This window comes from Spea bombifrons, chromosome 1, assembly GCF_027358695.1.
Source record: "Spea bombifrons isolate aSpeBom1 chromosome 1, aSpeBom1.2.pri, whole genome shotgun sequence".
NCBI classification, from domain to species: Eukaryota; Metazoa; Chordata; class Amphibia; order Anura; family Pelobatidae; genus Spea; species Spea bombifrons.
The window spans coordinates 109,592,294-109,606,801 of NC_071087.1; the positions used below are offsets into that span (position 1 = coordinate 109,592,294).

The 14,508-nt window shown below is 42.2% G+C and overlaps 1 protein-coding gene across 1 annotated transcript; it reads left to right on the forward strand.

Moving 5' to 3' along the window:
* Positions 1-359: 359 nt before the first annotated feature.
* On the forward strand, positions 360-11,211 carry LOC128504865 (olfactory receptor 10G4-like). Its single transcript, XM_053475157.1, has 2 exons — positions 360-1,250; positions 11,182-11,211. The coding sequence occupies exons 1-2, from the start codon at positions 360-362 to the stop codon at positions 11,209-11,211; spliced, it is 921 nt and encodes a 306-aa protein (XP_053331132.1).
* The last annotated feature ends 3,297 nt before the right edge of the window (positions 11,212-14,508 follow it).

Consider the following 14,508-nt stretch of genomic DNA (forward strand, 5'->3'; position numbering starts at 1 on the left):
ACCTGAGAATCTGAATGTGTATTTTGTTATGCTTTTTAGGATGTGGGCTGCCTTTCTGTATATTTTTATTTTGAGGTACATATTAAATTAATGCATGGAATAATGTCAATGTTATTGAACATTTTATAATAAGTAATTTTGCGTATCTTACTGAGAAATGAAAAAGCACTTCCAGGCTCATTACAAATTAAAATATATTTTTTTTGTGATTTTCATTTACGTTTTGGAATAACAGAATTCAATGAAAAGACGCATTTCATCATACGTTTGACTTTAAAGGAAAATTCCATTTCTAGAGATATTCAATTCATCCATCATTAAGTAATTTTCTTTACAGAATTAAAGGATATGATGAACAAATGGAAAAAGGAAATTATTCTTCACAAATCAGATTTTTCCTTCGTGGACTTCCTCATGTGAAGGAGCTCACAATTCCCTTTGTTCTGCTTTTTTCTCTTATTTACATCTGCACTCTTCTCTGGAATGTTCTCCTGTATGTAATAGTAAAAAGAACACCTTCACTTCATACTCCTATGTATTTCTTCCTTACAAACCTCTCCTTCCTAGATATCTGTCTTTCTTCAGTCACATTACCCAAGCTGCTGGACAATTTCATATCAACTAAGGCCATTAGCTTTATTGGCTGTGTTTCTCAGTTGTATTTCTTCCACTTTTTGGCAAGCTCAGAGTGTTTTTTATATACTGTCATGGCATATGATAGGTATGTGGCCATATGTCAGCCCTTGCATTACAGCACTATTATGAATTGGAAAATGTCCACATGTTTAGCTTTCGGTTGTTGGTTGACTGGCTCTCTCCACTCAATTACTCACACAGTACTAACTTTTCACCTCTCATTTTGCGAGTCTACTGAGATTGACTATTTCTTTTGTGACATTATCCCAGTACTAAAGTTGGCATGTTCTGATACAACACTTAACAAAACCATGATATTAGCCAATATTGCAGCTATTTCACTAAGCTGCTTCCTCCTAATCCTGATCTCATATGTACATATTGTTTGGGCTATAATGAAGATAAGGACAGCTGGTGGGAGGAAAAGGGCCTTCTCCACTTGCGTCTCTCATGTCATATTGGTTGCATTATTCTATGTTCCATGTATCTTCACCTACATGCGTCCTGACTCAGAATCCTCAAAGAGTGGAGCAGTGGCTGTTTTTTACACAATGGTTACTCCTTTGTTGAACCCAGTTATCTATAGTTTCAGAAATAAAGATGTAAAGGAAGCAGTAAGAAAACTGCTATACCAAAGAGCTTAAGGAATAACTGAGACAGATAAGCCATTTTGAAATTTACGAAAGTTGTCATAAAAGTGATGTTACCTTACATAAAAACAGTAGGTTCATGTCACTGAAGTATCAGAGATAATAATGTATAATGTGTTCATACCTTACTGTTATTATTATAATAATATCATTATAGTATGTTAGATGTGTTTCATGAAGAAAGTAGCACATAATATAAAAAGAGAGATCAACCATGTCTAAATTAATTTTCAAAACATCAAATAAATATTTAAATTATGATTATGCTGTAATTTCTGATGAATTAACAGGTTACCAAAATTCCAAAAATACATACAGGGACAATCTAGTCTTAGTAGGCAGTAGTTTTTTTCAGTTATTTGGTCCTGAAGGGGTTAATATACCAGACTGGCTGAGAGTCATGGGGGCTGGGGTATTAACTAACCCTAGCTGCAATACATGTTTGAAATAAAACTACCTTGGTTTGCAACCTGCAAATTGTGCCTCTGTCTTTCGGACACCCATGTATAACGTTTATTTTTTGTCACTTAGCTAGAAACAAGGAAATCTCTAGCTATGTAATATTAATGTAAAATGTTTTTCTAATGATCAATTAGCCTTTTAAACTTAAACTTGGATTAACTAGCACAACATGCCTCTGGAGCAGAGAAGTGATGGTTGCTGATAAAAGGCCTCTGTACGCCTATGAAGATATTTAATTAATAATCAGCTGTTTTCATCTACAATATGCTTTTTGCTACATTAACAATGACTACACTATATTTCTGATCCATACGATGTGAATGGTAGCGTATGTAAACTGTTATGTGCCATCATTGCCCCTAAACATCATTGCCTCATCATTGCCCCCCTTCCAACATAGTCTCTGGTGCATATATACAGACACGCTTAAACAAATCACACACACTGATACATTCCATGCTCACACACACAATTAGACATCCATGCGCACACACGCACAATTAGACATCCATGCTCTCTCTCTTATACACACACACAACTAGACACCCATGCTCAAACACACACACATACAATTAGACACCCATGCACACACACACAATTAGACATCCATGCTCACACACACAAACATCCATGTTCACACACACACGCAATTGGACATCCATGCTCACACACACACCCAATTTGACATCCATGCTCACACCTACACACAATTAGACATCCATGCTCACACACACACACAGGCATCCATGTTCACACACAAAATCAGACATCCATGCTCACACACACAATTAGACATGCTCTAATTCCCATGCTCTCTCTCTCACACAAACACACACACAATTAGACATCCATCCTCAAACACACACACACAATTTAAAATCAATGCTCAAACACACACATACAATTAGACACCCATGCTCACACACAGACATTCATGTTTACACACACACAATTGGACATCCATGCTCACACACATGCTCATTACATGATGTTTTCAAACAAACACATCATGTGCAGAGTTTTTAAATGACACTAGGTGGCAGGTGAGCACTGTTATTACAACTTATTCTTTTTTTAATGCGCTTGCCTGTGAGTTCCTCAATAGTTACAGGAGGGTAGAGCTCTGATAACATATGTAAACTTTTACAGCACTCGTTAAAGCAAACATCTCTTTGCAAATTTACCACTGCAATTCTCTGAAACTCACCATTGTTCTCCTTAATCCAGACTCCTATAGGCATGTTGGAAAGCAAAACATCAGTGCCAATCCCGGACTGGGACAAAAAATGGGCCTGGGCATTTAAGACTGAGCAGCCCATTTTTATTTATTCATTTATTGTTAAAGCCCACCCTTCATGTACCATCTTTGCATTTCCCCAAATCACTTAAACATTCATGATAGACACAAACACTTACTCACTCATTCACACAAATCATTAACACATATTCATTAATGCAGTCTCACAAATCATTCAAGCAATTCATCCACACATTAATTAATTAATTCTCATACGCATTCACACAATTCATCCACACATTTATTCATTCATTCTTGTACGCATTCACACTACCCCCTCTCCTCATCCCCTTCTTATCTGCCCCTTCTAACTATGTTCCCCCTTATCACTATGTACCCCCTTCCCCATTTCTCAATATGTACCCCCTCTCTCTACCCCTTTCTATCTAACCCCTCTCCCCCCCTCTGCCCCTTCTCACTGCACCCCCTCCCTTACCCTACTTACCTTGTTGCCGGAGTAAGCAGCAACTGCGACCGGGTCCGCTACTCTAGGGGGCTGGGCAGCCCCCACCAGGGCCGGCCATAGGAGTGCGCGGCCGCACAGGGCTTAAATTAAAACATCTGGGTTTTTTTGTTGTTTTTTTTTTAACTTTATTTAACATCCTCCATGTTAAATAAAGTTAAACAAACTTTATTTAACATGAAGGATGTTAAATAAAATAAACAAAAAAAACCCCCGATGTTTTAATTCAAGCCCTGTGTGGCCGCGCACCCCTAAGGCGGCCCTGGTTGGGGCTGCCCGGCCCCCTAGAGTGGCGGACCGGGTCGCAGTTGCTGTGGGCTTAAGGGGCAGGTGCCCTTTATGCCCTGCATTAATGCGGCCGCATAGGCCCAGTCAGTCCGGTCCTGACTGGGCCTATTTTAAGGTAGGGGCCTCGAGCTGCAGCTCCATCAGCCCCTACGTCTATCCGGCCCCGGGCCGCCCGGCCCACCGGGAAAATGCCTGGTGCCAATTAAGCAGTGTATGTAGACAAATAGCCCCTGACATTTTGGCCTCTTATGTATCTGTGGAAACTATTTAAAATCTATTGCAGCCTCAGTTTCATTTCTATTTGCTCAGAGGCAAGCCCAAAGTAGAGGCTCAGCAATATAGTGTCCTAAAATATTTGACAATTGATACCAAAGCCAGCAATGCTCAATACATACCATCTGATCCTGTACAATACATGTTTGCCAAAAATGACTGCATAAAACTCATAAAAGACACCCTACTGGTTATATATGTAGAATTGGGAAAACACCAGGGGTAGGCACCAACATTGCTTGTGGTGGACATTTTCTGGAGTCTGTGATGGACAATTAAATGATCTTCACAAATATTGCCATGGACGCTGGTGTCCTTGTATGGACAATTTGCCTACTCCTGAAAAACAGTGAAAAGGCTTCTGGTAGTAGCCCAAAATCTTTGGGTAAAAGTTGAGTCATCTCCCAAGTTTTGATAATACCGGTATATTCAATTATGTTCATTATATATTTGCTGGAAGCTAAACTAATTCTGAATGGTCCCCTCTCAAGGTGTGTTGCTTTCTGGATGTTTTTGGAGATGGGCAATTTTTTTTTATCCAGATACACTAAGAACTTTTAATCTCTGTAACAGCAAAGTATTTGACAAGGTATAAGCCTATATTTTAAAAGCAATTAGAGTGAATCTATCACATAGTCATAAAACATCATGATAATACAAATGTGGCTTATTTCCATTATCTGACCACCTGACTCCACTCATTTTATCTGCACACTGATAGGTTAGAGTGTTAAACAGCAGTTCTTGACATCTATAGACATATTGAATTTATAATGTATTTTACAACACAGAATGCTAATTGCTCAATTAAACATTGAGCAGTTACCAGAGCAGGTACTGACATGCAGGGGCATAACTAGAGACCATAGGACCCTGGTGCAAAAATTTCCCGGGGCCCCCCAACTGTGTGCGAGCAGCATTGTTTCACCTCGGGGTCACGTGACCCTGTTACGCTTCTGTCTCCCTGTGCCCATTCAAAATAGTTTAGGATGGGCCCTTCCGACCTGGCTTGGTGCAGTCCAGGTCAGAAGGGCCCTTTCTAAACTATTTTGAGTCAGTACGAAGACACAGGAAGAAGGGAGTGCAGGGTTCGCACCAGGCTCCCTAGAGGCACTGGCCCTGTCGGAGCTGCAACTGCTATGACCCCTGTAGTTACGCCAGTGCTGACATGCCCCCATGATCAAAGTACAAACCTTACCCTACGCCTCTTTACCAGGTTTTACCGAGTTGCCCTATGCAGGAAATTACTGACCTGCTCTGGCGCCACAATAAAATCTGAATCTTAAGAAATATTGGGGCTAGCAGCCTGTTCACACAATAGTAAACCTTTTTTGATATCATAGTGACATAGTTGAGGACTATATGACCATGCTGAATTTGATGTATATATGTATATATATATATATATATATATATATATATATACACACACACACCGGTATATAAATGCTATAATATCTTGACAACTACCAACTATGATAGTTATTACATTTGTTAACTAAATGTTGTGCTAATGTCATGTAGACACTGTGGCCCTGCATTTTTAAATGCCTAGCAATATGCCTTCCTTGTGATGGAAATGTCTTACAGTTTATGAACAGTATTTAATCAGTAGAAGCCATGCATATGTATCTCAAATGGTTGCTGTAACAATCGGTAATTAAAGCTACACATATGGAGTTTTATTATTATAAATTCAACTGCTTTATCTTGGCTGTTCTGTATACCTTTGATAGTCCTGATTTGTGGGACACATATATATTAATTGATTCATAGAGATTTCCTGATTCCATGTTAAAAGAAAGAAGAAAATGATGGGAAACAAAAAGCAAAAACGAGAATACCACGATGGTTTAATGTCATGTTTACTGTATAGGAACTCTTATGTACATGTAACCCTTTTTTTACCTTGCTCCGCTGTCAGGCTGGTAGTTACAAATTTCAGTGACGCTGGTGACAGGAAACCTGAGCCTCCGCAATTGCTGGGAGATCGGGACATCTTCTTTCTTTATGCAGTGCCTCCACTCAGTGATTTGTACTATGTTGAGTAGGGGAACCCACCCACTGAGAAATGGCCCCTTTCACACAAGAAAATAACACACACAACTAAAATGCAAATTATTTATAGACTATATTGAAATAAACAGGTATTATAATATAAAGACCCAGCTGCTGTGCCTATGCAGTTCAGTTCTAGCAGTGGGTGAACAGTCCTGAGAATATATATATATTTAACACAGATAACTGCCAACAACCGCTCCCCCACCCCAAATGTAGGTGTTCTTCCCACCCAGATGTCCCAGTGTTGGTGCACTGTTGGGGCCCTTGATGCAGGTAGCGCTACCCGGGGAGACAAGGATATATTTATGTTGATAGATATATATTAGTGAAGTACCTCTCCTTAATGTCTTCAGGCAGCTCTGGGATGCTGCCCCTTTAACCTCCTGGCTGAGAATAATAACTGTCTTCCCACACAGATGTCTGTCTGCAGCTCTGCTTTCACCTCACTGGTACAGGATGCAGGACTTGGACGCTCTGGGTACTTGCAGTCTCTCACTCTCACTCAGGAACATACAGCACCATGCTGTATTCTCTGCACACTTCTACTTCAACTTCAGTGTACTGCTTGGATGTCAGCAGTACACACACTAAAGGCAACAGGTTTAATTCAGGCTTGCTTACAGGGAGGGCAGTCTGTCTCTCTTCCTTCTTCACTCCCCTGCTTAGCTCTGCTCTTCCAGAAGTTTCTTCCTAGACCCTCTCCTCTGATAGGCTGAGAAACATTCCCTAGCTTAGGCAAACTGACATATGTCCCATTGAGATACTGATTGGCTCAGAGGAGACAAGTAACCTGGTGCTGGAAGGAAAGGTCAGTATCCATGACAACCCAGCTGTAATGTTATTAGACAAAATAACTGCACTGGGTTACACCCTCCGCCTTGAAAAAAAAATATCCTGCCTCCCACTGGCAGGAACAGAACATCCTAGCAAAGTATAAAACAGTAAAACACAACATGGTACGTGATACACGAACAGCGACTTAGAACAGTAAAGCACTCTCACCAAGAATTTCGGTTAGGGCGTGCAACACATTTATCAATTTATTGTACATGGGTTGGGACTGAAAGTAGGTGGGTTCCCCAATGTTGTCATATGTTAGAAACCTCGGTGGCCTTCTATTTCTCCTGCTGCGACCCAGATTCCTCTGAGGAAGTCCTCTGGTATCTTCAGCACAAGGTCTTCCCCTTGCACTGTTGGGGAGGGGTCCAGTCGCTTGAGGCTCTGGTTCTCCCATAGTACTTAAGTCTCTTTCAGAGGAACCTGGGACAAAGCTAGGGCTTTCAGGATTCAGACAATTTGGAGGAGAATCGTGGACAGAAGGTTGGGGTAAAGTCCACCAGTCTTGTTCACAGCCAGATTCAGCAGCTCCTCTGCTAACAGGAACAACTCCACTAGAACCTTCTCCAGGGTCAATTGTTGATGGAGGTTGCATACTAGGGCCCTCATTTCCATTACTCTGACTATTTTCAGGAAAAGCCACAGGTAATAAGTGATTCCTGTGCCATGCCTTTATCCGGCCTTCAGGCCCCTTGATTCTGTACACGGGAATCCCTGGGATCTTGGAAACAACTTCAAACAAGATGTCTTTCCAACGGTCAGCCAACTTGTGTTTTCCTGGAATGCCTAAATTTCTCAGTAGGACTTTGTCTCCAGGCTGAATGTCCTTATAACGTACTTTAGTATCATACCTTTGCTTGTTATCTTCATTCAGCTTGGCTGTGGCCTGCTCAGCCAACCCATAAGCCTTTTGTAAGTTCTCCTTTAATTGCCTGACATATCGGTAGTGAGATCCATGGTTCATTCCATCTGAGGACACTCCCAGACGGATGTCAATGGGCAATCTTGCTTCTCTTCCAAACATCAAAAAATACGGGGAGAAGCCAGTGGATTCATGCCGTGTACAATTGTATGCATGAACCATCGCTTCTACATGCCGACTCCAGGACCTTTTCTCACAATCTTTAAGTGTCCCTAACATATTAAGCAGCGTTCGGTTGAACCTCTCAGGAAGAGCATCTCCCTCAGGGTGGTATGGGGTCGTTCTAGACTTTTCAATCTGAAGTAGCTTCAACATCTCATGAATAAGCTTACTTTCAAATTCTCTACCTTGATCGGAGTGCAGCCGGTTTGGGAACCCATAATGTACAAAGAACTTTTGCCATAATACTTTAGCAACAGTGGCAGCTTTCTGATCTTTTGTTGGGTATGCTTGGGCGTACCTGGTGAAATGATCAGTAATCACCAAAACATTGCTGGTGCCAGTAGAATCGGCTTCTATGCAGAGAAAATCCATGCAGACTAAATCCATAGGGCCCAAACTCCTAAGGTGGCCCATGGGTGCAGCTCTGGTAGGTAGGGTCTTCCTCTGGATGCATCTTCTGCACCTCCGGCAATACAGCTCTACAGATTCTCTCATTCCAGGCCAGTAGAAGCGATCTCGTATCAACCCAAAGGTTTTGTCTACTCCTAAGTGGCCATGGTGGTCATGAAGAGACCTCAGGACCATCCCTCTATACCTTTGAGGTAGGACTAATTGTTTCCTGCCAGGATGATCATGGTATTGTATAATACGATACAGGAGTTTATTTTCAATATGGAATCGACGCCACTCCTTCTTAAACTGTTGTTGTAGCTCACCGGGTAAATCATTCAAAAGCTTAAGATTATTAGTCTTCACAGCTCTTAACAAACGACCAACTACAGGATCTTGGTTCTGGGCTTTTTGCTTTTCCTCTATTCGAATCATGGACCACAGGGGAATTGTGGCTGGAAGGCACATAGCCTCTGGAATGGCTTCAGGCGTACAGCTGAGAGAGTCTATACACCGCAACTCTGAGAAATCTACCCACTCATTTTCCACTGTTGAGGTTTGGCAAAGGGCTCTGACTCCTGGGCCAGGGATCTCAACCCACTCCTCTTCATCTCTCACTGCAGGCAATCCAGGTCGTCTAGATAGAGCATCAGCCCCCACATTCGTTGGTCCTGCCTTGTATTTCAATGAAAACTCATAATTGGATAACGCAGCTAACCACCGATGACCTGTAGCATCCAACTTGGCTGTAGTCAAAATGTAAGTGAGAGGATTGTTGTCAGTTCGCACCTCAAACTTAACACCATACAAGTAATCATGCAACTTCTCCACAATAGCCCACTTAAGGGCAAGGAACTCTAATTTATGTACTGGATAATTCTTCTCACTTCCGGTTAAACTCCGACTGATATAGGCCACTGGCCTAAGCCCTTCAGGATATGGTTGGTGTAGGACACCCCCAAGTCCTTCCAAACTCGCATCCACGTGTAAAACATATGGCTTGTCAGGATCAGCATAAGCTAGAACGGGCGCCTCAGTCATCTTCTGTTTAAGAAGCTGAAAAGCCTCTTCACACTCTGAAGTCCACTTTTCCCCAATAGGGTCTTTGGGGTGACGAATTTTGCGCCCCTTTTTAACAGGTTCCACTTGCAGAAGATTGTGGAGACTTCGGGCTATCTTGGAGTAGCCTTCCACAAAACGCCGGTAATAGCCACAAAATCCCAAGAAAGAACGCAACTCCTCAATGTTACTTGGTTTGGGCCAGTTAACAACTGCTTCAATTTTGGCAGGGTCTGTGGCCACTCCTTCAGCGGATACGATGTGTCCAACATATGTAACTGAATTCTGAGCAAATTTGCACTTATCTAATGAAAGTTTGAGACCTTCAGCCTGTAAACGATCTAACACTTTCAGCAGCCGCTTTTCATGCTCTTCGGGATTCTTTCCAAATACAATTATGTCATCCAGGTAGACCAGACACTCCCTTGGATTCAGATCCCCTAATGTCTTCTCCATTAGTCGTTGGAAAGTGGCTGGAGCTCCGGATACACCTTGTGGCATACGGGTAAATTGGAAAAACCCCAAGGGACAAATGAATGCAGTCTTCTGCTGATCTTCTTCTCTCATAGGCACTTGATAGTATCCAGACCGTAGATCTAAGACACTAAACCACTTGCTCCCGGTTAAGGCATTCAGGAGGTCTTCTATCCTTGGCAGTGTATACTGATCAGGGATAGTTCTCTTATTCAATGTGCGATAATCAATGCACAGGCGCACTGAACCATTCTTCTTTCTCACCACGACTATGGGAGAAGCATACTGACTTCTGGACTCACAAATAATTCCAGCCTCTTCCATTTCTTGAAGTATGTTTCTCACATCTTCAATATCTCGAGGAGCAATTCGTCGGGATCTCTCACGAAAGGGAGCAGGATCATTCAGCCTAATGCTATGCTGGGCACTTTTGGCACAGCCCACATCCATATCTCCTGTAGAGAAGGCCCCTTCTCGGGATCTAAGAGCCTTCAACAGTCTCTCTGTCCATTCTGGGGATAGGTGGGACCCATCCAGATTGAACTTTAGGTCTCTGGAAGAATTTTCTTCACAATTTACTGTCAGCATCGTGAGAGGGGTTATCTCTTCCAGAAGGTGGATAACTCCCAACTGCTGACAATGATCTATACAAATATCAGTAGCAGATCGATTGAAGACAGTTACTGCAAATATGTCGATCTTCTGACTTCTCCAGTCTTTCACTTCTGGCATAATAGTCCAACCTTTAATGGAGTCTTCCTCAGGAAGGGATTCCAGGCAGAACTGACAATCCCCAGAAAACATACCTTCTCCCAAGACTGCAACAGCTGTAACAGACTTAATTTCTCCAGGCTTTAGAGAAACAGGTTGGGGGCCCCAATAATGAAACTGTCCAGTTTGGGTCTCAAGAGCCAATTTATGACATTCTTGTCTCAGGGCTGGTTCTAGTTCTTCCATCCTTTTCATATAGACATCTACCACTTCCTTAAGGTAGGTTTGCAACAGACCTCGAACCATGTGAGTGTTCGTCCCAAGTATAATGGGAATACCAGGCCGACCTAGGTTTGGACACACTAAGGCTTCAACATCCATAGGATACACCATTCCAGTGTCCAGCTGAGGAATCACAATCTGCACCTTGACGACTCCTTCGACAGGATAAGCCTGGGAACTCAACCCCCACAACTTGACATCATCTGCTGGCAAGATAGGTAAATGGCTTAGATGCTCATCGTAGAATGGACGGAAAATTATAGTTACTTGGGAGCCTGTGTCCAGCAATGCTGAGGCATGAATCCCTTCAACCATAAGAGATATGAGAGACTTTGGGCCTATCCTAATATCTGTAGACAGTTCATCATTACTTTTACTAGGTAGCTTTTTCCTTTGCTTCCTTTGCTTCTTCTTCCTCTGATATTTAAGCTCTGCAGGACTCTGTTCAATAGTTAGGACTTCTACATTAGCAGAACCAGCCTTAAGAGGGCATTTACTTAGCAGATGTCCTTTTTGTCCACAGTTGAAACACTTAAATTCTCTCCTCATCTCGGGCTGTGGCCACGCACTAGGAGTCTTCTCTGAGTCTTTGGGTTGAGCATCCACTTTCTTTTCCTTGAACTCAGTTTTCCGTTCTTCCTTTCCAGAGGCTTTGGTGTCAATTCCCTTTTGGCTAGCTGCATAGGAGAATTCCTTCTCAATGGCTTTAGCCTCCTTTATTAGATCTGAAAAGCTAAGGGGACCTCTAGATCGCAACAGAGCAGTTAAGGACATAACTCTATTATCCTGTGAACGAGTCCCTCTAAGTACTTGTTTTCTTCTGTATGCATCAATTTCACCTCGAGAAATTATCTTCTTTTCAAACAGCTTACCTAATATCAACTCTAAGCGAACCAAATAAGCAGGGAGTTTCTCCTTTTCTTTCTGGATGGTATTATAGTACTGAGTACGTAGTTCATCCTCTGTATCATCATCTCCATAGACTTCATTCAACACCTCAATAATATCATTGGCTGTTGAGTCAGGGTATAGCAAGAGATGATGTCTCACTAATTCCAATGCTGGAGTTTTCAAACCTTCAATGATTCGTTGACGTTTAACATTCTCAACACAGGTCCACTCTTCTAACATCTGGACTGCATTACTTTTCCAGGTAGAGAAATCCTCCTCACCTGTGGGCAGAGGCATAACACCGGAAAAGGTTTTCAACTTCCTGTAGTGCTGTTCGTGAGATGCTTGTACAACACTTTTAGACAGCTGAGCCAGTACTTCAGTTAAGGATGGACTTGTCTCATTTCTCTGAGTAACAGGGGTGGTATGATACTTCTTTCGAGATCTGTCTCGCGTGGGCAGCTTAAGATGCTTCCTTACAGTTTCACAACCGCTCTCACTGTCACTATGGATTTCGGTATCAGAGTCGGGGCTGAAAATGTTGTCATTGTCCCCATCGTTGACTTCACCGTCATCGTCGCTATTTTCATAAGCGTAAATCAAAGGACTGCCAGGTATATGTGTCCCTGGCAACTGTATACACATAGGACCATCTTCCTTGTTCAGAGGTCCATAGCCTCTTACTAGAGCCACAGCCAATCCTGCTGTTTCATCCTTCCGGGTCTGTACTAGACGAAAATGCTCTAATCCTTGTATCTGTCGAATGGCATCATCAAAACTTTTTCTTTTTAATGCAAGAGGTATATTGCATATAGCCACAGCCTGGTTAGGTGGAATAGATTTTCGCAGTGCCCATTCCCGAACTTCTAGGGAGTTGGGGTACGAAATGCTACTAATAACTCTATTAACGTCCCAACTCATCTCAGCAGTGCCTCCATCTGTAACCCTTTTTTTACCTTGCTCCGCTGTCAGGCTGGTAGTTACAAATTTCAGTGACGCTGGTGACAGGAAACCTGAGCCTCCGCAATTGCTGGGAGATCGGGACATCTTCTTTCTTTATGCAGTGCCTCCACTCAGTGATTTGTACTATGTTGAGTAGGGGAACCCACCCACTGAGAAATGGCCCCTTTCACACAAGAAAATAACACACACAACTAAAATGCAAATTATTTATAGACTATATTGAAATAAACAGGTATTATAATATAAAGACCCAGCTGCTGTGCCTATGCAGTTCAGTTCTAGCAGTGGGTGAACAGTCCTGAGAATATATATATATTTAACACAGATAACTGCCAACAACCGCTCCCCCACCCCAAATGTAGGTGTTCTTCCCACCCAGATGTCCCAGTGTTGGTGCACTGTTGGGGCCCTTGATGCAGGTAGCGCTACCCGGGGAGACAAGGATATATTTATGTTGATAGATATATATTAGTGAAGTACCTCTCCTTAATGTCTTCAGGCAGCTCTGGGATGCTGCCCCTTTAACCTCCTGGCTGAGAATAATAACTGTCTTCCCACACAGATGTCTGTCTGCAGCTCTGCTTTCACCTCACTGGTACAGGATGCAGGACTTGGACGCTCTGGGTACTTGCAGTCTCTCACTCTCACTCAGGAACATACAGCACCATGCTGTATTCTCTGCACACTTCTACTTCAACTTCAGTGTACTGCTTGGATGTCAGCAGTACACACACTAAAGGCAACAGGTTTAATTCAGGCTTGCTTACAGGGAGGGCAGTCTGTCTCTCTTCCTTCTTCACTCCCCTGCTTAGCTCTGCTCTTCCAGAAGTTTCTTCCTAGACCCTCTCCTCTGATAGGCTGAGAAACATTCCCTAGCTTAGGCAAACTGACATATGTCCCATTGAGATACTGATTGGCTCAGAGGAGACAAGTAACCTGGTGCTGGAAGGAAAGGTCAGTATCCATGACAACCCAGCTGTAATGTTATTAGACAAAATAACTGCACTGGGTTACATACAATATGTAATATTACAATAGCAATCATTGTATTCTGTTCTCAACTCAATAAAAAAGCTTGGTTCATATATATGTATGCTTTATTAACTATGAATTTGTGTCTGTCTATAAGGTAACAACTTATGTACCAGCTTAGCCACCCTTTTGGTTTACAAAGTAATTTTACAGTGTATTATCATTCTCCATACACATAGATACACAATGTGTTTCCTGAACACATACAATATATAAAAAAAAGATCTGGAACAATCAGCTGAGTTATATCTGTATATTCATGTAAAAAATGTTGGCTTTGGAAGAATTGCAGTCAGTTAGTGTTAGTGCGAAAAGCACCAAGGTTGGGCGTGTATATGCAAATAATAGAGGATGGCAGCAGATGTTACGAGGCAAAGCAAAAATCACTAACAGACACCTGGAGAATAGGCAAGGCAACTTCAGGAGGCCAGCTGTGTGATCAAGATTCCAAAATGAATTTACTACTGATTGCAGTGACCATCATTACAAGTATACAATAATACATGTCATAAGTTATCTGCATGGTGTAAACCAACTTCAGCCTCATCACACAATAAAATAACGCAATAGATTAACAACAAATATTTTGATCTTTTCATTTACAGGTTGTGCGATGGGAGGAGAGGTCACTCAAAGTGTCCAGGAAAAAAGAGTC

Excerpts from the sequence above, each read along its gene's own strand:
- LOC128504865 (XM_053475157.1), top strand. The coding sequence starts at position 360 with ATGGAAAAAGGAAATTATTCTTCACAAATCAGATTTTTCCTTCGTGGA. Across the intron at positions 1,251-11,181 it reads ATAAAGATGTAAAGGAAGCA|ATAGGTAAATGGCTTAGATG; the intron begins GTAAGAAAACTG and ends TCTGCTGGCAAG.